General features: G+C 33.2%; 2 protein-coding genes and 1 long non-coding RNA gene across 12 annotated transcripts; all 3 read right to left on the bottom strand.

Annotated features, from left to right (window-relative positions):
- Positions 1 to 9,950: 9,950 nt before the first annotated feature.
- Positions 9,951 to 14,006, bottom strand: LOC145560390 (uncharacterized). The gene is made up of 6 exons (XM_081621640.1): positions 13,850 to 14,006; positions 13,705 to 13,759; positions 13,500 to 13,550; positions 10,957 to 11,048; positions 10,768 to 10,845; positions 9,951 to 10,261 (listed from the first exon to the last, which is right to left on the bottom strand). The coding sequence occupies exons 1-6, from the start codon at positions 13,903 to 13,905 to the stop codon at positions 10,111 to 10,113; spliced, it is 483 nt and encodes a 160-aa protein (XP_081477766.1). The 5' UTR covers positions 13,906 to 14,006; the 3' UTR covers positions 9,951 to 10,110.
- Positions 14,007 to 14,810: 804 nt separating this feature from the next.
- LOC145559048 (uncharacterized) lies at positions 14,811 to 19,938 on the bottom strand. 10 transcript variants are annotated; one of them, XR_014092654.1, is made up of 10 exons: positions 19,197 to 19,461; positions 18,645 to 18,802; positions 18,192 to 18,291; positions 17,974 to 18,105; positions 17,031 to 17,100; positions 16,768 to 16,916; positions 16,578 to 16,655; positions 15,519 to 15,611; positions 15,212 to 15,255; positions 14,811 to 15,123 (listed from the first exon to the last, which is right to left on the bottom strand). It is a non-coding gene; the product is annotated as an uncharacterized LOC145559048 (long non-coding RNA). The 10 variants fall into 10 exon arrangements; XR_014092651.1 differs by having other exon boundaries at positions 15,212 to 15,611; positions 19,197 to 19,463; XR_014092652.1 differs by lacking the exon at positions 15,212 to 15,255 and having other exon boundaries at positions 15,319 to 15,611; positions 19,197 to 19,462.
- A 731-nt stretch (positions 19,939 to 20,669) lies between these two features.
- LOC145558092 (uncharacterized) lies at positions 20,670 to 21,350 on the bottom strand. Its single transcript, XM_081619241.1, has one exon. The coding sequence runs from the start codon at positions 21,348 to 21,350 to the stop codon at positions 20,670 to 20,672; it is 681 nt and encodes a 226-aa protein (XP_081475367.1).
- Between the last annotated feature and the right edge of the window lie 415 nt (positions 21,351 to 21,765).

Genomic DNA, 21,765 nt, shown 5'->3' on the forward strand with positions numbered 1-21,765 from the left:
GTGATATAAAATTATTATTAATTTATCATCATCAATAGTTATATGTCTCAATGTCTAATATAATATATACGTAGCTTCGTGTAATTTGTTAATTTATCAATAATTATAATATAATTTATTTAATTTAATTTAATTTGAAACCACTTATATAAAATTTTAGATATGCCATTGTTAGGCACTTTGGGAGTGGGGGAGGGTAAGGTAAATCCCACCCACTAATAATAATGATCGTAAATTAATATTTTATCAACTATATTTAATTATTTATATTTTACTTTTTTGTGAAATCAGTAAGCATGACAATCTATTGATGTTTTTTTTTTTCCAAAAGAATTTCTCATAATGTTTTTTTGTACATTTAAAAAAATCTTTAAGTGAGTTCATTTTAAATGATTAAGAAATTTCCAAGAAACAGAAACAACCAATCCATTGACTTCTTTTCTTTGTCAATGTATCGCAATTCAAGTACTTTTGTAAACGTGCAAAAGTTCTTAGCAAGCAATTTAATAAATCTAAAAACGATTACTTGATTATTGTTTCAAGATTGGTCATTCATCATAGATTCATAGGTCAATCTAATCTAATCTTTTAAACGACGCCCTTTTTAGATTCTGCATTAATATGAAAATTTTTAGAAATCTTGGCTCAATAAAATATGAGATTCATTAGAACATATCCAGTGGTGAGATCAACTTTGAGAATTGAAATACAAAATGAGTTGTTTTTTACCTCCAGTGGTGATACCCAACCCACTTTCATTTATGAAGTCTAATTTCCCAATTGTGAGACTTTATAAAGTAAACTAATGTCACTTTCAATTATGGCCCACCAAATCATATTATAAGTTTTTTTTGGAAAAAAGTAATTAAATTAAAACTTAAATAAATTACAAAACATATTATAATATTGATAAGGGCCTACACTTTTTGTCAAATTAGACTCAAAGTTGAGGGGAAATGATTTTGACACACCCTTAATTTATTTAGGCACACCGTATGTGAAAGCACGGTTTTCTATGCCCTTCTCACATAGGGGTGTGCCAAAATCAATTAAGGGTGTGCAAAAATCATTTTTCAAAGTTGAGTATCTAAACTTAGAACCTTTCTTTTGGAGTCGCTAAGTTTAGATACCAACTTATTGCTATCCTTTTTTGGCTCGAACATATTCACATCGCAGCGGCCTTTGCAATATTTAGCTCAGAGAACTCTGGTCCACAACGTTTGAGGTTCAGCCAAGACACGCCATCCTAATTTAGTGAGGAAAGCAGCGTTGGATTGCCTGGCCGAATGAATATCCAAACCCCTAGTTCTTTTGGTCGTTAGAGTACCTCTCATGAGATAAGATGAATTTTCTTTCGATCCTCATTGCCACCCCAAATAAACCTCCTTGTTTTTTTGTGAATTGATGACATGTGAATTTTCTAGAATATCGTTGATACAAGAATGATGGAGGGATTTCTGAAATATTCCGACCATTTCATCCAAGCTCCCCACACCTATAAATATAGGTCATGCCTCATGGGCATTCAATCATTCTTCAACACACATAATTTAAGAAGCCATACCATACACTAGCCTTCCTACTACATACGTACTACGCCTCCTTGTATTATTACTTTGTAATACTCCTTTAATTTGCGAGTTCCTATAGTGAGAATTCTCTTGTAATATCACTCGTTCAACGGTTCTTGTCGTATCTCCTATCTTTCATATATTGGATTTATGTTTTTACGCTCGTCATTCAAGGGTATTTTTTATAATTTTTCTCACGTTAAATATCGTGTGTACATTTTTAATATTTATCTTGCCTTTATCTTTCTTCTAGTTATCTAATCAATCAATACATCTTTAATTTGCTTCCGCAGTTTACACACCAACCCTAACAACTTCATTCTTTATTTGAAAGTTTAAGAAAATTATGATCGGATCCGCGATATACTAAGTCTTGATCGGCGTTCAAAAATGTCCTGGATTAATTCGAGGCATAAAGTCAAGTGTGAATTTTGCAAAGTTGCTGGTAATAACTGTGTTCCCGTCATTTCTGCCGCAAATATTTCGATAAAGTAGATAAAACGCAATTAGGTTTGATACGTAAATAAAGTTGAAAAGTTGTACCAAAACATTCTCAATCAACTAAATCTTGGATCTTCATATGATCTTTGTTTTTTCATAAATCTTGGATCTTCATTATTTAGGCCCTGTTTGATTCACCTTAAAAAAATAATATTAAGTAAAAATAATTTCAGTTCAGCAAAAATAAAAATAAGTTCAGTTCAGTAAAATTAATTTCAGTTCAGTAAAAATAATTTCAGTTCAGTAAAATTCAGTTTTATTAAAGAAGAATTATAATAGAAAATCAGTAAAAATAATTCCACTTCAGTAAAAATAATTTAAGTTCAGTAAAAATAATTTCAGTTCAGTAAAATTAAGTTCAGTTCAGTAAAATTAAGTTCAGTTCAGTTAAAATAAGTTCAGTTCAGTAAAAATAATTTCAGTTCAGCAAAATTAAGGTGAATCAAACAGGGCCTTAGTGCATATTGGATCGATCATCATATTAGATTCTTGGATCTTACAATTGATGTACTCATTTTGTTTGTCATTGATAAAAATTTGTTGTCTATAAGTTTGGTTGATTTTTGAAAAAACACATATGGAGGTTATTTTCAACACAAAATTAAACGGTTAGTTAGTTTTTTAGGTTAGTTATTTCCAAACCATATCTTGATCATTCCTTTACAACTTGATGATGATAATAATCTATATATATTATACTAAAATATCATATAAATCTTATTGTTCAAGTTTATCAAGTTTTGGTTTTTCCAACGAAAATCAAATTGTCAACTTAAACCTCATGAACCCTTGTTTCGTTCAAGATTGGTGATGATAATAAATCTCTCTTCTTTGATTCAATTCAAGCATGGATTATACTATAATTTTTTACTATATCGATTTGATTCGATTACCCTCAAAATAATGAATGATAAAAGTTAAAATTTTGTTGAATTTCTTATTTTGGTATTTAGTACTTTTTCAATTTTTTAATTGTTTTTTTTTTTTTTTGGTAAATAAAGTACATGTAGAAATTATGCTAATAAGAATTCCCTTCAAAAGGAAGGATTCCTAAATCTTAATGTTTTCTTTTTTCTTACCCTTTTAAAAAAAAATACAATATAAAGAAGATACACAATATCATATTACACACCTAATTTACATAATTCATAGAAATGTAAGCTATACATACTACATGTCTACATACACTATTTAAAAATTATAATTCGAATATAAAAGGAACGTGGTAGATAAATATATAATATTATCCCGTGTTGTGGAAAAGTCCTTCAATAACCAAATGAGCCATGGTAGAGGCAATAATAGTGGTTGGATCTCCAAGCAGAATGGAGAAAAGGGTTCCTACAAAAATCTTGAGGATTCTCAACCATTTGTTGCTTTTACAAATTTTCTTGGACTTTGTTTTAAGAGGCAGCTCATTTTCTTTTCCTTGCAATGTTAAAGACATGGTTTTCCCAAAAACTTCATTAGAAGAAGAGCCTTGCATGGCCATTTCCATCACACAATAGACATGGAAATTGTAGTCATGATCCTCTTCGGATACATATGACCAACCTGGAATCTTCTTAACAGCACCTACAATTAAGTAATAAAAAAAAATAATTAAATTTAATTAATAAACTAATTAATTAATTGAGCTACATACATGGACGGTGATGTATGTGTACAATAGTCAATAGGCCAAGTTTATTTTATATGTTACGTTTTGATTTTACACAAAATATTTTATAGTTCAAAATAATTATCGACTCATCACTTAGTAAAACTTCTTACCCTTAATATACTCATCACTTAGTATATTTAGAGGTTTGAGGTTCGAATCTAGCCAAATAAAGTTACTTAAGGATGGGATCCCTCAACCCGTAAATGTTAGACCAAAATAAAAACTATGAGGGTTAATCGAGGTCTACATTAATGTGTTTCTTATTGCCATAAATAATTAAATAATTATAATAGGGTGGAATCCCTCAACCCGTAAAAATATTGGACCAAAATAAAAAGTATGAGGGTTAATTGAGGTCTACTTTAAAGTCTTTCTTCTTACCATTAAAAAATTAAATAATTATCATAATATAAAACTACAATCCATGCTCACTTAAAAGATATGTGAGAAATGCAAAATCTCAAAAAGAGACTAGCTTAGGATATACTTGCTATCTTAGTATCTTACTAATTGATTAATAAAATTAAATACGAGATTCCAACAACAAAATTTTAATATAAATAAATAAATAATAAAATAAAAACCCAACTAGTATGGTTAGAAAACTGACCTTTGACCAACTTCCTTTTGCACCACGCACAACTAGATATTCCTTGCTTCTCAAGCCTAAATGTGACATCCTCAATTATAATTTCATTCTCCAAATTAACGCATGTAGGATGAAAATCCCGATCTGTCTCAGAGTTATGGTACACGAACCCCATAATTGTCATTCCACACGCATCACAGCTCCGGCATTTGGTGCAATCAACCTTCTTGCAGTGCACCCCACGGCGAGGTTTTTCAAGAAAATGACATGTTTGCCCTTGAATTGTTGTTGTAAGGGGTGCAAACATGCATTTAGGGTGTAAACTAATGTTGCACCCCTCACATTTGTGTCTTTGCCCTATGCCTTTGGTTTTACACCCGTCACATGTGTACACCCTTGGACTATCGACTATCTCAAGAGGGTGCTTTAGGTGGCTCCAATGAGTCGTCATGGTTCAGCTAAAATTTTATCTAGTAACAAGAAATGAAAGAAATTAAATTCAATTACGTGAACGAAAATAATGACAAAATAAAATCTCTTACAAAAGAATATACATGCATGCAGTTACCTTAATTAATCTTGACGATGTATGAGTGTTGGTTATCCTTGATGATTTGTAGAGTTCTATAAAAAATAATAAAAATAAATAAATAAATAAATACATACATACATACATAACTTGACAAATGAAAATGGAAATTAATTGACAACAAAAACAGAAATATATGAATAAATGAATAAAACACACCTTTACTATTTCTGAAATTGCAACCAAGAGTTGAGTCTTGTTGAATTGAATGTGTTCAATGATGTTGCCCTATATGGCTATATATATATATACACGCTATCGTTAACAATGTAAGAATACGGTTCAAAATTTAATGAACCCCTTAATTAACATATAAAATTAGATGGACCCTCACTTATATCAATTAGCTATATGTATCACATATAAATTTTATAGATTATAATCGTAATAACTAATAAGTATTAGTTCAATTAATGACGTATACTTTCTATAAAATAAAAAGAATTAATGACACGTACTTCAGGTTATGTTAGCGTAGTCAAATACAATTTCTTTTATATATTGATGGATTAATGCCTTGATTCTTGGTTGTTAAGTATATGCATGAAGAGAGAATATTCGGAATAATAAAGTGCCACCAAATCTTGGTCTTCTAACTCTGTCTCACTTCTTAATTTATTTACTTTATTAGTCATTTCTAGATTCTTTTAATAAAATTCAATGCTAATAACGTCTCAAATTAAGCATATACAAGGCAGAGGATATGAGGAACCATGATAAAAAAAAAAAAAATAAAAAAAAAAAAAAAAAAAAAAAAAAATCGCCAATTTTTATTTTCCAGCGAAAAAATGTCAAAAAATTCAAAAATTGAAGGCTAATATCCACGATTTTTGAGAATTTTTGGAGGTTTCGGGGTCCGTTGTCAAAAAGTCTTGAGATTTTAGGGGATACATCTCGGGGTCATATAATGTCGTTTGGAACTATATATGATCATTATATGTTGTCATAAATGTTCTTTGTAGGCTTGAGTTAATGAAATCCGATGAAGTTGTAAACCGGTAAATCGGTCATTTAAAGGCAAATTGGATGGTTCCACCCACCCAATTGAACTCCCAGAGGGTATTAGGGACCATGGTAAACATTTTGGCAATTTTTATTTCCGGGCGAAAAATAAGTAAAAAATTTCCAAAAATATCTACGCTTTGTGAGAAATTTTGGAGGTTTCAGGTCCGTTGTCGAAAAGCCTTAAGATTTTAGGGGATAAATATCGGGGTCATATAATGCCATTTGGAACCATATATGATCATTATATGTTGTCATAAATGTTCGTTGTAGACTTGAGTTAATGAAATCCGATGAAGTTGTAAACCAGTAAATTGGTCGTTTAAAGGCAAATTGGATGGTTCCACCAACCCAATTGGACTCCCAGAGGTTATTAGGGACCATGGTAAACACTTTGGCAATTTTTATTTCCGGGTGAAAAAAAGTAAAAAATTTCCAAAATTGAAGGCTAATATTCACGCTTTATGAGAAATTTGGGAGGTTTTAGGCCCGTTGTCGAAAAGCTTAAGATTTTAGGGGATAAATATCGGGGTCATATAATGCCGTTTGGAACCATATATGATCATTATATGTTGTCATAAATGTTCGTGGTAGGCTTGAATTAATGAAATCGGTGCAAGTTGTAAATCGGTAAATTGGTCGTTTAAAGGCAAATTAAATGGTTTCACCTACCCAATTAGACTCCGGGAGAGTATTATGGACCATGATAAACATTTCGGAAAATTTTATTTCCGGGCGAAAAAATAGTCTAAAAATTCAAAAATTGAAGGCTAATTATCCATGCTTTTTTAGAAATTTCGAAAGTATCGGAGCCCGGTGTCGAAAAAAAATGAGATTTTATGGATACATCTTGGGGTCATATAATGCCGCTTGGAACCATAAATGATCATTATATGTTGTTATAAATATTCGTGGTAGGCTTGAGTTAATGAAATCGGTGCAAGTTTTAAACTGGTAAATTGGCAGTTTAAGAGCAAATTAGATGGTTACACCCACCTAATTGGACTCTCGGAGGGTATTAGGGACCATAATAATCATTTTGGAAATTTTTATTTACGAGCGAAAAAGTCAAAAAATCCAAAATTAAATGCTAATATCCACGCTTTTTGAGAAATTTTGGAGGTTTCAGGACCCGGTGTCAAAAAGTCTTGAAATTATATGGGATACATCTCGGGGTCATATAATGTCGTTTGGAACCATATATGATCATTATATGTTGTCATAAATGTTCGTGGTAGGCTTGAATTAATTAAATCGGTGCAAGCTAAGTTGTAAGTCGGTAAATTGGCTGTTTAAAGGCAAATTTGATGGTTCCACCCACCCAATTGGACTCCCGTAAGGGTATTTGGAATGATGGTAAACATTTCGGCATTTTTTATTTTCGGGCGAAAAAAATTCAAAAAATACCAAAATTGAAGGTTAAATCCAAGATTTTTGTGAAATTTTGGAGGTTTCATGGCCCGGTGTCGGAAAGGCTTGAGATTTTAGGGGATACATCTCGGAGTCATATAATGGCGTTTGGAACCATATATGATTATTATACGTTGTCATAAATGTTCGTGGTAGGCTTGAATAATGAAATCGGTGCAAGTTGTAAATCGGTAAATTGGCCGTTTAAAGGCAAATTGGATGGTTCCACCCAACCAATTGGACTCCCAAAGTGTATTAGGGACTATGGTAAACATTTCAGCAATTTTTATTTCCGGGCAAAAAAATTCAAAAAATTCCAAAATTGAAGGCTAATATCCATGCTTTTTTTAGAAATTTCGAAGGTTTCGGGGCTGGTGTCGAAAAGAAAAGAGATTTCATAGGATACATCTTGGGGTCATATAATGTCATTTGGAACCATAAATGATTATTATATGTTGTCATAAATGTTCGTGGTAGGCTTGAGTTAATGAAATCGGTGCAAAGTTGTAAAATGGTAAATTGGTCGTTTAAAGGCAAATTATTTGGTTCCATCCACCCAATTAGACTCCTAGAGGGTATTATGACTATGGTAAACATTTCGGCAATTTTTATTTTCGAGCTTTACAAATTCAAAAAATTCCAAAATTGAAATCCATGCTTTTTGAGAAATTTGGGATGTTTCGAGGCCCGGTGTCGAAAAGTTTTGAGATTTAAGGGGATACATCTCATGGTCATATAATGTCATTTGAAACTATATAGGATCATTACATGTTGTCATAAATGTTCGTAGTAGGCTTGAGTTAATTTAATCGGTACAAGTTGTAAACCGGTAAATTGGCCATTTAAAGGCAAATAGGATGGTTCCACCCACCCAATTGGACTCCCGGAGGGTATTAGGGATCATGGTTAACATTTCGGCAATTTTTATTTCCGGGCGAAAAAATTTAAAAAAAAAATCCAAAATTGAATGCTAATATCCACACTTTTTGAGAAAATTTTGGAGGTTTTGTGACCCGGTATCGAAAAGACTTTATATTTTAGGGGATATTTCTTGGGGTCATATGATTTCATTTGGAACCATATACTTGTATGATCACTATATGTTGTCATAAATGTTTATGGTAGGCTTAAGTTAATTAAATCAACGCAAGTTGTAAACCGGTAAATTGGTCGTTTAAAGGCAAATTGGATGGTTCCACCCACCCAATTGGAGTGTCGGAGGGTATTAGAGACCATGGTCAACAGTTCGGCAATTTATATTTCCGGTGAAAAAAAAAAGTCAAAAAATTCAAAAATTGAATGCTATATCCATTCTTTTTGAGAATTTTTGGAGTCTTCGAGGCTTGGTGTCGAAAAGTCTTTAAATTCTAGGGAATAAATCTCGGGGTCATATAATGTCTCTTGGAATCATATATGATCATTATTTGTTGTCATAAATGTTCGTGGTAGGGTTGAATCAATGAAATCGATGTAAGTTGTAAACCGGTAAATTGGTTATTTAAAAGCAAATTGGATGGTTACATCAACCCAATTGGACTCTCGGAGGGTATTTGGGACCATGGTAAACATTTCGGCAATTTTATATCCAGGCGAAAAAACCTCAAAAAATTCCAAAATTAAAGGCTAATATCTACACTTTTTAAGAAATTTTGGAGGTTTCGGGGCCCGGTGTCGAAAAGTTTTGAAATTCTAGGGGATATATCTTGGGGTCATATAATGCCGTTTGGAACCATATATGATCATTATTTGTTGTTATAAATGTTCGGGGTAGGCTTGGGTTAATGAAATTGGTGTAAATAGTAAACTAGTAAATTGGTCTTTTAAAAGCAAATTGAAATGTTCCACCCACTCAATTGGACTCCCGGCGGGTATTAGGGACCATGATAAACATTTCGGCAATTTTTATTTCTGGATAAAAATAGTAAAAAAAAAGTTTCCAAAATTAAAATCCACGTTTTTTGAGAAATTTGGGATGTTTTGAGGTCCGGTGTCGAAAAGTTTTGAGATTTTTGGGGATACATCTCGGGGTCATATAATGCATTCTGGAACCATATATGATCATTATTTGTTGTCATAAACGTTCGTGGTATGATTGAATTAATGAAATTGGTGCAAGTTGTAAATCGGTAAATTGGCTTTAGAGGCAAATAGAATGGTTCCACCCATCAGTTGGTCTCCCAGAGGGTATTAGGGACCATGATAAACATTTCGGCAATTTTTATTTTCACGTGAAAAAAAAAAAAGTTAAAATTCCAAAATTGATGGTTAATAATAATCCATGTTTTTTGAGAAATTTCGAAGGTTTCGGGGCTAGTGTCGAAAAAAAAATGAGATTTCAGGGGATCCGGGATCATATAATGTCGTTTGGAACTATAAATGATCATTATATGTTATCATAAATGTTCGTGGTAGGTTTGAGTTAATGAAAACGGTACAAGTTGTAAACCGATAAATTGATCGTGTAAAGGCAAATTGGTTGGTTCCACCCACTCAATTGGATTCCCAGGGAGTATTAGAGACCATGGTTAACATTTCATCTATTTTAATCTCCAGGCAAAAAAAAGTCAAAAAGTTATAAAATTGAAGGCTAATCCACGCTTTTTGAGAAATTTTGGAGGTTTTGAATTATCAGCGCAAAACAATTTATTGTCGACTAACCAGCCAATCTTTAGTTCATACACCAAATATCCACAACGATACAAAATCACTGGAGTTAACATATAGTGCTGAGCATGAAATAAACAAAATTCATATATTGCACTATCACAAAATCACAGATTTTATACTAAATATCAGAATTAGAATTCTTCTCCTCTTTAGGTGGTGCATATTGTCTGGTAAGCTTTGACTTCGTCCAAGGATCCATGGGAGCTCTCTGCGGTGGTTGTGGAGTTGGAGGTTTTGACTGCCTAAGTTCATTCTCTCTGTCAATAAATCTGTTCAAAATATAACAAACCCGTCAGATAAGACGCACATGGAGAGAGGCAGTGGCACTTGACTAAACAGGGGAAATCAGGCTACATTTTCAGTGCAACTCACAAATATTGGGGAACTATGAGCAAAAGAATTTGAAATACTATAGCTCAATCTGTTTCCTACCATAGGGGGAAACTACAACATTCCACAATCCAGTCACCCAAAAAAGAAACTATAATGCAGCTTTAAGTTTATGGCCAGAAGCCCAGAATTATGAATTCCAAGCTAAGTTTTTTTAAGCACAAAAGTTTACAATTTCAAAATTGTCCGTCTGGTACAGCCGTACAGGGCAAGACCGACATCCGGATCACTGGAAACTGATTTCCAAAGACGCTGGAAACTAAATTTAAGACAATAAAAACCAGCAACCACGAAGAAAGATACTACAGCACATCTCATATCTGCTAATAATAACCGACATGACGGACAACAGTTTCAAGAACAGTTCAAAAGAAACAGATCTTACTCAATATACGCCATTGGGGCAGCATCACCCACTCGGATACGTGTCCTAAGCAGCCTCGTGTAACCTCCAGCTCGGTTTCTGCAAGTCATTTCAAAAATCACCCAGCAATACAGATTAATAATCTTATAAAATTCTATCCACCAGCAGCCATTAAACCACAATGTTCAGCAGCCCAGATTTGAGATTTACTTGTATCGATAAGCCAATTCAGTAAATAACTTGTGAATAACATCATCGCCCCTGACAAAGGCAGCAGCACATCTAGCAGCACAAAGGGAGCCCTGAAGTTGAAAAATAAAAATTCAATTTGTAAGTTATCAAAGATTCAATATATGTATCTAAACCAGTTTTAACTTGTCGCCAAATCAAGGCTCTAAAGAGTTTCAGTTAAGGTTCTGCTACCCCTTAGTAACGATAGGTCTATAGCACACTGGTTTCATGATTTGAAGGTTACGAGTTCAGAAAATCTAAAGATGCCAATTCTCAAAAAATCATGTAACCAAACTAAAGCTAGTGCGTTAGCATCAAAAAACAGAACTTTTCACAAGAAGGTGACAATCAGATAAATATCTAAGTTTACGCCTGAGTGGTCTAGCAAGCACCATCATGTGAGAACATAACAGTCGGTCATGACACAGGCTCATGCAAGACTATGGAACATTGAAGAGTATGGTCATGTGAGTGCAATGGAAAATTAGAGATAAAGTAGTAACATTGAAATTCATTTTTATCAGTAGAAGCCAGAAATAATCCCATCTAGAGTTTCCATCCCACTTTCCTGCATCTCTAAATTCTTGTTCACATTTAGGCTTGCAGTATTACCCATACCTACCCAGCCTAGCTTCCTGTTTTCCACCTTAATGGCTAATTGATCACTGATGACGTTGCATGTTTTAAGGCAAATATGGGAAACAGCGTGCCACTATGTTAATTTCTTATTAATTTTAAGCCATGTAGCATAAAAGGTTAAAAGGATGAGCATCGAGAAACCAAGAATACATTGACCTTTCTTTAAAAAAAGGAATTGGTGAAATACAATCAAACTATCAATCAGTTTAGAAATTATTATAGATCTAACGGTGGGGAATATGTACTAAACTAAGACAAAAAGAAGGGCAAGGATTCCAAAACTCAAAGTAAAGTTCCCCACCTTTTGATCAACAAAGGGAAAGAAGCACACCTAAGAAAGAATAACAACAGAAACTGGAGAACTTGAATCACAATTTGGGTGAGAAACTTGAGGTCACTGAAATTTCTAATAGATAAAGTTAAAATATATATTCTCAACCTTAGTGGAAAAGTTATTTGGTTTAAGTTTCTAATTGAGCTCATATTATCTATCCCAAAGACTTGATTCTGATACGAAGCAGTTCTACAAAAATTAAGTATGGTTATCACACTGACAACAGTCACAACACTATAATGAGGAAACAGTGTAGCAATTTGAGCTGGGATAGCTTATTCCATATATATGGGATATATTACTTAAATTTTCCAGGAAAAGGGAACTGAAACAGTGTTCTTTTAAGAAAAACATTTACTGGATATACTGCTATAAAGCACCCTAAAGATGATTCCAAAGCACCACATAGCAAATATGCAGCAAACAAAGGAAACCCGAGCAGTTAATTACAGTTGTCATGGAATGTAGCATATAACTATATACTTGCTTGCAGAATTGCTAGAAGTTTTTGCAGGATCGCTAAAGTTTATCTTGGCCATTGAGAGCATCAAAAAGTGTGCTTTGTGGTAACATGGACAGGATTTATAGCATGACCATCAGAAACTGATTCTAAGCCGCGATTCAAAATAGCAAATTGGTATGTGCTAGTGGTTTATTTTTGGCCCAACATAACGAATGTAGGCAGCAAATTGTGTTCCCTCTCGTACCCCGTTATTACAGTAAATTTAATAGGTAGAAGTCCATAGCACTGGTATAAGAGCATTCCTCCTCACTAAAAGGAAAACAAGCACAGTATGCATACAGACCTATACTTCATTTCTGAGAGCTAATGATAAGGTATACATGCGTAAGGAAATGCTAGCAGTAATAATCTCACCTCTCAGGAGGTTGAATCTCATTCCATTAAGGCAGAATACCAACAGATGATTCTTATCATGAAAATGGGCAGCAGCTATGTTACTCTTAAAGTCAGTCTTTATATACCTCAGGTATCCCATGTCTAACACTTGACATCCCAACATAAGTATGGGCCACTCGACACAAAATGCAATTCTTCAATAAATCTACTGAATCCTACACTTACAGTTACACCCTTCAATCCTTTATATTCTAGTAGAAAACAAGCAAGCAAGCTTCAACACGTCCATGGTCTATTCAACCTAAGTTCTTTACTTATTTTCATCAAAGTAAGGCATTGTTGTACAACAACAAAGTATAATGCCTAAACGAGAAGCAACTACAATGAACAAAGAAATGAATTCGAAATAGTAGCTTTCCTTCCTAAACATCTTAAATTCAGATATATCCCTTTAGTCTCATCGAATTCTCAACCGGCAATTCCTCAGTAAATAAAATCAGAACAAGCCATCAAAATCGTAAAACCCATCAAAAGTCCAATAAGCCATTATCATTAAACTGCCCACCAACATAGAGATTCAACCTAAACATTATTCATTAATGACAAGAATCCACATTGACAATGAATACATCAGAGTACTTGAAAATAATTAAATTAAAACTGAGGCGTATTTTCTTAACAAATACTTACATCTTTTCCCAATTGAACCATGTTATCAGCTAATCTTCGAACCTCTTTTGCCTGCAAATAGCGAACCCAAATAGTACTCCATATTATTAAATTTAAATTCCCAACTTTAAATTACTCAAAATCAGCTAAACCCCAGATCATAAACCCTAACAAAAAACCCTTTTTCTGCAAAGATTTAGTGAAAAGTGAGGAAAGAGTAACAAACCTTAGCAACAGTAGTCTCAATTCGCTCGTGTTTCACCAATTGAGAAACCATTGTCCTACCCTCAAAAAAAAAAAAATTATCAACATTTTTTACGCTTTAATCAATAAAATCAAAATGAAAAATTGAATGATGTAAAGGGAAGAACCTGAGCATAGACAAACGGTGACCAGTAGGTCGATTGAGCTTCCTTAATTTCGTCATTTTTGATGATTTTAGGAGAGAGAAACTACGACGCTCAGAGGTAAACGATGAAACTGAGAAACTGAGGAAGAAGAGAGTGTTTTGGAGGGTATTTGGGTTTTTTTTTTTCCGGGTTAATTATTCGTGTTTTTCGGGTAAAAGGCCCAAATTACAATTACTGATTTTTAATTGGGTAATTCAATGCTACACGCCTACAAATTACATCAGTGTCTTAGTGATATGATCAAAATTCACAAGTGTAAGTTAAGATTTATTTATTTTTCCTTTTCACCAAAAAAAAAAAAAAAAAAAAAAAAAAAAAAAAAAAAAGGATATTTAAGAATACTAGTCGTTGGAGCACGCGCGATGCGCGTGCTCCCCCGACGGTAAGATAAGTAAAATTCGCGATTGTGGTCAGTGGTTGTGATATTTGTGATTGTGTTCGGGTTTTGTAATAATAAGGATATATGAATTTGTTAGTACTGACAAGCAATAGTGAATTAGTGATAAAGTTTCCATGGGAAATTACCTATGGAAAAACCAGTGTTATAAGTGAAATTATCTAGAATTCGTTACAATTTAAAGATTTTAAAAAGAATTATATTATTGTTTTAGATATTATTTTAGAACGCAATATGGTTTCTATTGAGTACCTAAATAATTGCTGAATAATTTCGTTTTGAAATGATTGTGATTATAAGGAGTAGTTTAAGGAAATGCAATACTAAAGGTTGAAGTTATTTAAAATAGATTAAATGTAAAATATATGAAAGAATTGTGTATTTGTTTGTTATAGTTTTTAAAGTAGAAAATTTTCAATTGGTGGTTCAGTTGAAAATTATAGTAGTTAGAGTTTGTAATTGACGTGGAATGTATTAAATGAATGAGAAATATCATATGTGTATGTATTGAAGTTTATTTGCGGGTTATTTATCTATAAATTTATTTTATATACGATATTTAGATAATACAGTTGGAGGGAATATCTTAACACTTATTTTATTTAAGGTTTAAGTCGTTGAAGCATGCACTACGAGCGTACCCCCAATCCCCTCCAACGATAAGAAATACAATCATTTACAGAGTTTCAAGACCATGGGATCAAGATTAGTAGAGGAGTGTCCCAAAGAATGAATCTTTCTCATCACCTTTCAGAGCTGCCTCGACCAGATTCTTTCTTGAATGAATCTTTCTCATCGCCTTTCAGAGCTGCCTCGACCAGATTCTTTCTTTTTCATTCTGCTCGCAAAATAAATTAACACGCTATCTCAAAGTTAAATGTTACATTTTACATTAAAAAATTTAAAATTAAAAAAAAGATCATAACCTTCCATTTTATCTTTCTCAATAGTGTGTCACCTGATGAGAAGGCTGAAAAAGGGTTTGGGGCATTAGATACAACAGAGATAATAACATGAAAAAAAAAGGAGAAACCTTTCATCAGCTGTTAGCCCTGTTAGCCTGTTGCCGACTTCCATGGGCGTGGCACAAGGGGCTAGAGTTTTTGCAGGTAGGCTGATACCACCACCTCTGAGGGACAATGTGGTACCCCTTACTAAGCTAGCTCTGGATATTAGATTTGAATCAAAGAATACAATAATCACAGTGATGTCATCGTGGAAATGTTGACGTACCCCACGGTCTATCTTTTTCAAATCAGAGTATCTCATCACTCTTTTTTTAGCTGCTTCTTGCAATGCAGTTTTTACCAATCTTTTAGCACTTCCCTACATTAACAAGATATAAATGTCTTACATTCCCCACTTTAAGATATAGTAGCAAATACTCCAACAAAATAAGTGCCCACATAACCACATTATGAGCTGTATAAAACTATAAATACAAATATAAAAGCTCCAATAACATAATCATAGTAGCAAACATAACACATTCAGACTTTTAATGAGTGGGATCAGTTTAAGTATACAATCGTTTAACCTTCATGTTTTCAAAGCAAATCCTTTGATAAAAATGAAAAGGAGCATTCCTTAGAATAGGTTCTCAAAAGATGACACATCAAATTAAATTATCCACCAAATACAAACTACTTGATAAAAAGAAATGATAACCATGTTTCTTTTCTCCTCCTCCTCTTCCCATTCCCCTCCCCTGACCCATGCAACACAACCCAACCAGAGTTCCACAGCCCTCTCAGCCACCATACACCACCTCCATTTCTTGCTAGTGAGCAGCACAGGTTTCCGAATCAAATTGTGCTGGCCTGCTGGGGTTTGGTCGGTAATAAGTCAGAGTTGGGGTAAAGCTGGTAAGATGAAAATTCCTAAAGGAAGTTAGGGGTAATCTAAATTTGGGGTGGTTGTGAAAGTGGTCGCGGAAAGTAAAATAATGCCATTTTTGAAAAAAAAAAAAAAAAAAAAAGGTGTCTGCGTGTGTGTGTTGGGGGGGGGGGGGGAATCGAGGGTTGAGATGGGGATTGGTCTAATATCCCTATAATTTAGTAATCATGATGACATGATTACTAAATTATCAGTTTCCTGCATCTATAAGAAGTAAGAAGTGTAGACAGAATATACAAGCAATACAAGAAATCACCATATCAGGTGAGATTGCAATACAAAGTTTCATAAATCAAGCACAAACATCTAGAAACATCCCATCCCACCCTGAAAAAAAGTGCCAGCGTAGATAGGAAAGCACAAATAGTGAATACCATAAAATCTACCAGAACACACCTAATTCATTGTTGCTGGCCGAATTATGCGCTGAATAATGCAAAGTGAACCATTCTTTCCATATACAAAACAACAAACCTGCACAAAAAATATTACTATAATAAGTAGCAAATAATAAGACCATTTGAGTGCTCTATCCAAAGTGAAATTATTTTGCAATCCTCAAAAAAAAAATAACAAAACATAATACCATCTGATCAGCAAGCATAAGAACAGTCTTCAGTGAATACTTCCTACTACAGAAATTGAATAAATCTTCTAAGCTGGGCCCAAGTAGATCTATGACTAATACATTATAGTCTCCTTCAACACCAAACCATCTTACATTAGGAATTCCAGCTGCCAACATCAGACAATATCAAAGTAAGACTAATATCAAAATGTGGGAAAGAATATTACTATATTCAGCTTTAGAATCAATTAAGTGTCGAGAATGGAAGATAAGCTCATTACTTCCTTTTTGCAGAATTTTATACAATTTGGACTTGTAAAGCAGTTGAGGATGCTTTGTTTTCACGTTTTCCTGAAAAGCATTGAATGATGTCAGAAAACCACAAAATTGGAAGGCACAGTAGCAGAGGTTTCATTTATCAGGTAGAAGGCAATCACATCAGTATCATCAAATAATAGCTAAATCAAATGCAACCCCAGAAATGAAATAGCTTAACCTATTTCATGATTTCATCACATAGACCAACAAATAGACTTAAGCAACTGCAACATGTTATTTTCCTCACTCGTCTAAGACAATAAAACAACAAAATTGACCGTGAACTTTGAGACAATATGATTCAATCACAGCACCAGATTGCAAAATAATTTCACGAATCTGCAAGCTAACAAAATCACAGCTCTTTGACGTATGGGTTTAAGTAGTTAATAATCCATATTCAATTACCTAAACTGAATGAAATGTTTGGTAGCTCCAATTTTTCAAAAGTGAATTTATCCTTAAAGCTCCAACAGTTGCTAAATAAGAGCAATTGGGATGGGACTGGAACAACTGTTAACAGTGTATCACCTTCTAATGAAGCTATATAACTACCAAGGCCAAACCAAGCACTGAAAAGGCTAACAACATGATATGTGACACCTCTTTTGTATCAAGCTACTCATTGAATCGTAGGGTTACTGAGGATATGCAGAACAAAGGAAGTATAGCTCAATGGCTGTACATGAATGTAGATAGGCCTAAGGCGGCAAATTGTCAAGTATAGAAAAAATGCAAAGTCCCTAAATACCATTAAAAATAGAAGGTAAGAAAAAAAAAAAAAAGTTCAGAGGTCCTTGCAGCTTTGCTGACATATATAAACACTGAATATCACAGAAAAGATATCTAGAGCATTCAAGGTGCCCTCAATATCTAACAGCTTTAAATTATAGTATTAAAACTTACAGTCTCGGTAACACGTTGCTACCATTTTGAACAAGTTCGTAAAGATCAAAAACTGAAAAGCCATGCCTGCTCTCATCCTTAAAGAACAATTCCAGCTTCCTCAATTCTTTTAAAGCTCCCATAGTCCCATTGCTTCCAAAACACATATTAAAAATTCAGAAAAAATAAAAGCTATTATAAACATCTGCAAAAAATCATAACAGCAAGAAATTACTCACACGGTTCGATATACTTATGAGGAGAAGAAAGTTTAGAGATTCAAAGCTCTGTAAGCATTTCAACAGAGTACTTCAGAGCTTCTCTGAGATTGTCCAAATCCTAAAATTGAATTTACAACCCAAATTAAACAAAATTAGAAAGAATAATTGGAATGCAATAGAAACGCGATGAATTTTTTTTTTTATATTAAAAAAAATTATCTCCATGTACAATTCTCAGAACAGAGGAAAAAAAGTAACACACAAAGAAGTATTAGCAGCGCCCAAAAAAAAAAAACAAAAAAAATCCCCATTTCAAACATGCAATAGCAGAGATTTAGAGAAAATTACCTTGATAATTTGACAATTAATCCCGAATAAACCAAACAAATGCTAACATAAGATCAAGGACGAATTCAATCATAGCAAGAAAGCAATAAAATCACAGAGAGTTAAGGATTAGAGTGTGCAAACCTTGAGAACAAGGTCAGGAATTTGTTGACGATGAAGGGTAGTGTTCATTCTGTTCAAGTTCCTTGATCCGTTTGAGATAGGCTAGCCGTAATCCATGGACGAATTGGTGGTGCGTTCTGCATCTATCGCTAGTTGTGTCGGCCTAGAATTCTACATCGCTTCAAATTAAAGAGAGGATACCCAGAAAAATTCAATTACAAACTTAAATAAAAACATCAATTTTTCTAAATACCACAAAAATGACCAGAGGAAGTAATCTAAGGAGAGAGAAAGCAGTCAAACACCACCGCCATAAATGAATGAAGGAGCAAGAAGCCAGAAAATGGGGAAAGTTGTGGTGATGGTAGAATTCTACATCGCTTCAAATTAAAGAGAGGATACATAGAAAAATTCAATTACAAACTTAAATTAAACCACAAAAAACTCAAATTTTCAAATACCCACAAAAATTCACATTACCCCATTTCACAATCAACAAAAGTAACTCAAAATGTTGGGTAATTAACCATCAAATGAACAACAATACTAATGAGAAATTTATTTTTAAGTTACCGAAAAGCAGTGACGGAGGGAAAATCGGTGGTGGTATTTGAGCCGCCGCCCTTGGATTTCACGTTCATCTTGAGTTGCAGAAGTTTCTCTCTCTAGGTTTCTCTCTCTAGGTTTCTCTAGGATTCTCTCTCTAGGTTTACCTCAAATCAACCAAATTTGGGGAAAAATACTCAGAACTCAATAATCAAACTAAAACTTCAAATAAATAAGCAAAATTAACATGAAATCCTTTAAAATAAAGAGTAATTAACAGTATATAATGAGCAGATCCAAACCAGATAAATTTTGCTGCCATGAGAACCAAATCGGAGCAAATCAAGAGCTTGAACAAGCGAATCGAGAAAAGCAACGAGATTAATAACAACATCGTTATCTAACGGCAATTGACTCTCCTTCAATTCCTCAAACATTGGGGTCAAAAGCTTCAACCTACGAGCTAAATTACAGTACTGTTTCTTAACAGGAGGACGATAATCTGAAATTGAAGCAATTTCATTGATTCTATCAATTAAATTGTTGAGCAACTGAGCTTCGTTTTCATCCTCCATTGAAGTAGAAAAAGGAAGAAAAAATGGGGAACAAAAATGGCGAAAAAAAATCAGCGCAGACTTTAGAAGAAGTAGAGGAGAGAGAAAATGGAAGAAGAGTTGGAAGAAGCAAGAAGGTCAGGAAGTCGGTGAAAAGCAAGGGCCAAGTAAGTCGGTGGAAATAAGGGGTATAATTGGCAATTCATTAATGTTGGGGACAAGGCTGTAATAACACCAAAAAATACTATTCATAAGGAATAGTAGCAACATTTGCACTTTTATAATGGTTATGGATTAGGTTATCTGACGGAATCGGAAATTTTACATAAAAATATTAGAACTTTTTTTCCCAAAAATATGAGTTAAATTTTGAAAAAATTAGGATAATAAAATGTGATATTTGCATTAGGATTATTAAATATGTTACCGGTGGGATTCGAACTCCCAACTAATTACTTCAAAGAAAAAAAAAAAAAAAAAAATTGTAATACACCAGTTCAACATGAAACAAATCTAATAATCGAAAATTAAAGGGCTAAGCATGTTATATCGTAAGTCAAAAGTTTTCTCGCATTTCTATCAAATGAACACAATCATATAATTGTAAATTAAAAAAAAATTAAAAAAAAACATATTTTAATTAATCAAATCACTTACTCAATTACAATACATGAAACATGTAACAAACTAATAATCGGAAATTAAAGGCTATGAAACAAATGTAATAGACCAAATGAACACAATTATATAATTGTAAATAAAAAAAAAAAAAAATAAAAAAAAAAAAAAATAAAAAAAAACATATTTTAATTAATCAAATCACTTACACAAATTTGTGCAATACATGACCTATTGTTGAACATGAAACAAATCTAATAATCGGAAAATTAAAGGCCTAATTACGACTATAAAACTCTATTAGGCCCTAATTATTTAAAAAATAAACTTAATCATCCAGGTCAAACGGACCATTGGGATCAAGCTGTTTGCATAATTCAAAATAAGAAAGTAAAATCAACCTATCCTTAGCACCAGTACGATGAAGTTTAGTATGCTTGCAAAAATATTTCAATTGTTCCAAAGTGCAACATCCCAAAAGTTGTCCTAGTAACAAGAACAACCAATTAATACTTCTCTTCTTCTCCGATATCAATGGCTTACATGCATCTACCTCCCCGCAAAATTTGCACGTTGGAAGCACGGGATCGGTCCAAGCACTGGGAGCACGATTATGCCACTCATCCCTTTGTGTTAGTATAAAATCAAAAATTTGTTGGAACTTTTCTTGGATGTTATATTGTAAGTCAAAAGTTTTCTCGCATTTCTTACATTGTACTGCGTCAGATGTGGTTTCTATCTCATTATCTAGTAAGTACTGCATTGAATGGACCTTGGCTCGATACTTTGTTGCCCAACGGTATGGTGGTGTGATTGTGTGGCTCTTGGCTACCTCTCGGGTTTCAGACCGTGCTTGTGAAGGTGTAGGGTTGCGTCGAACACGCGGTGGGTTGGACGACGATGAAGAGGAGGGGTCGCTAGGAGGGTTGGAAGGTGGGTTATTTGAAGGGGGAGATAAAGAAAGATCAAGAAGAGAATCATCAGCAGAGTTTGAGTTCTTTCTCTTCATTTTGGAGTAATGAAGAATTTACGTTGCTCTGATGAATTTGAGATAGTGTGAAAAAATTAGGGAAGAATATGAAATATCATCTTTTATAGGATTAGTTAGAGATTTAAATCGGTTAGATACTTCATATCTTTTTTAAATCAAAACAGATGTTGTTTTTTATTGTTATCCTAAATTTCTAATTTCAAATTTTAAGTAAATAAAATTAAATTTAGATTTTAAAATTTAATATCTGAAATATTGTAATTTCAAATTCAAACTTTTTTTTTAGGAATAAATTCAAAGTGCTTAATTAAATTTTGAATCTGTAAAATTTAATAAATTAAAAAAATATTTTGTAAAATTAAAACTCTATCTACTGTGAGTTCTTATATATCGTTATTCTTAAACTTTTATTTTATTTTTATAATAAATATTT

This window comes from Chenopodium album, chromosome 9, assembly GCF_948465745.1.
Source record: "Chenopodium album chromosome 9, dcCheAlbu1.1, whole genome shotgun sequence".
NCBI lineage: Eukaryota > Viridiplantae > Streptophyta > Magnoliopsida > Caryophyllales > Amaranthaceae > Chenopodium > Chenopodium album.

Excerpts from the sequence above, each read along its gene's own strand:
- LOC145558092 (XM_081619241.1), bottom strand. The coding sequence starts at position 21,350 with ATGAAGAGAAAGAACTCAAACTCTGCTGATGATTCTCTTCTTGATCTT.
- LOC145560390 (XM_081621640.1), bottom strand. The coding sequence starts at position 13,905 with ATGACGAAATTAAGGAAGCTCAATCGACCTACTGGTCACCGTTTGTCT. Across the intron at positions 13,760-13,849 it reads CACCGTTTGTCTATGCTCAG|GACAATGGTTTCTCAATTGG; the intron begins GTTCTTCCCTTT and ends TTTTGAGGGTAG. Across the intron at positions 10,846-10,956 it reads GAATTGGCTTATCGATACAA|AAACCGAGCTGGAGGTTACA; the intron begins GTAAATCTCAAA and ends AATGACTTGCAG.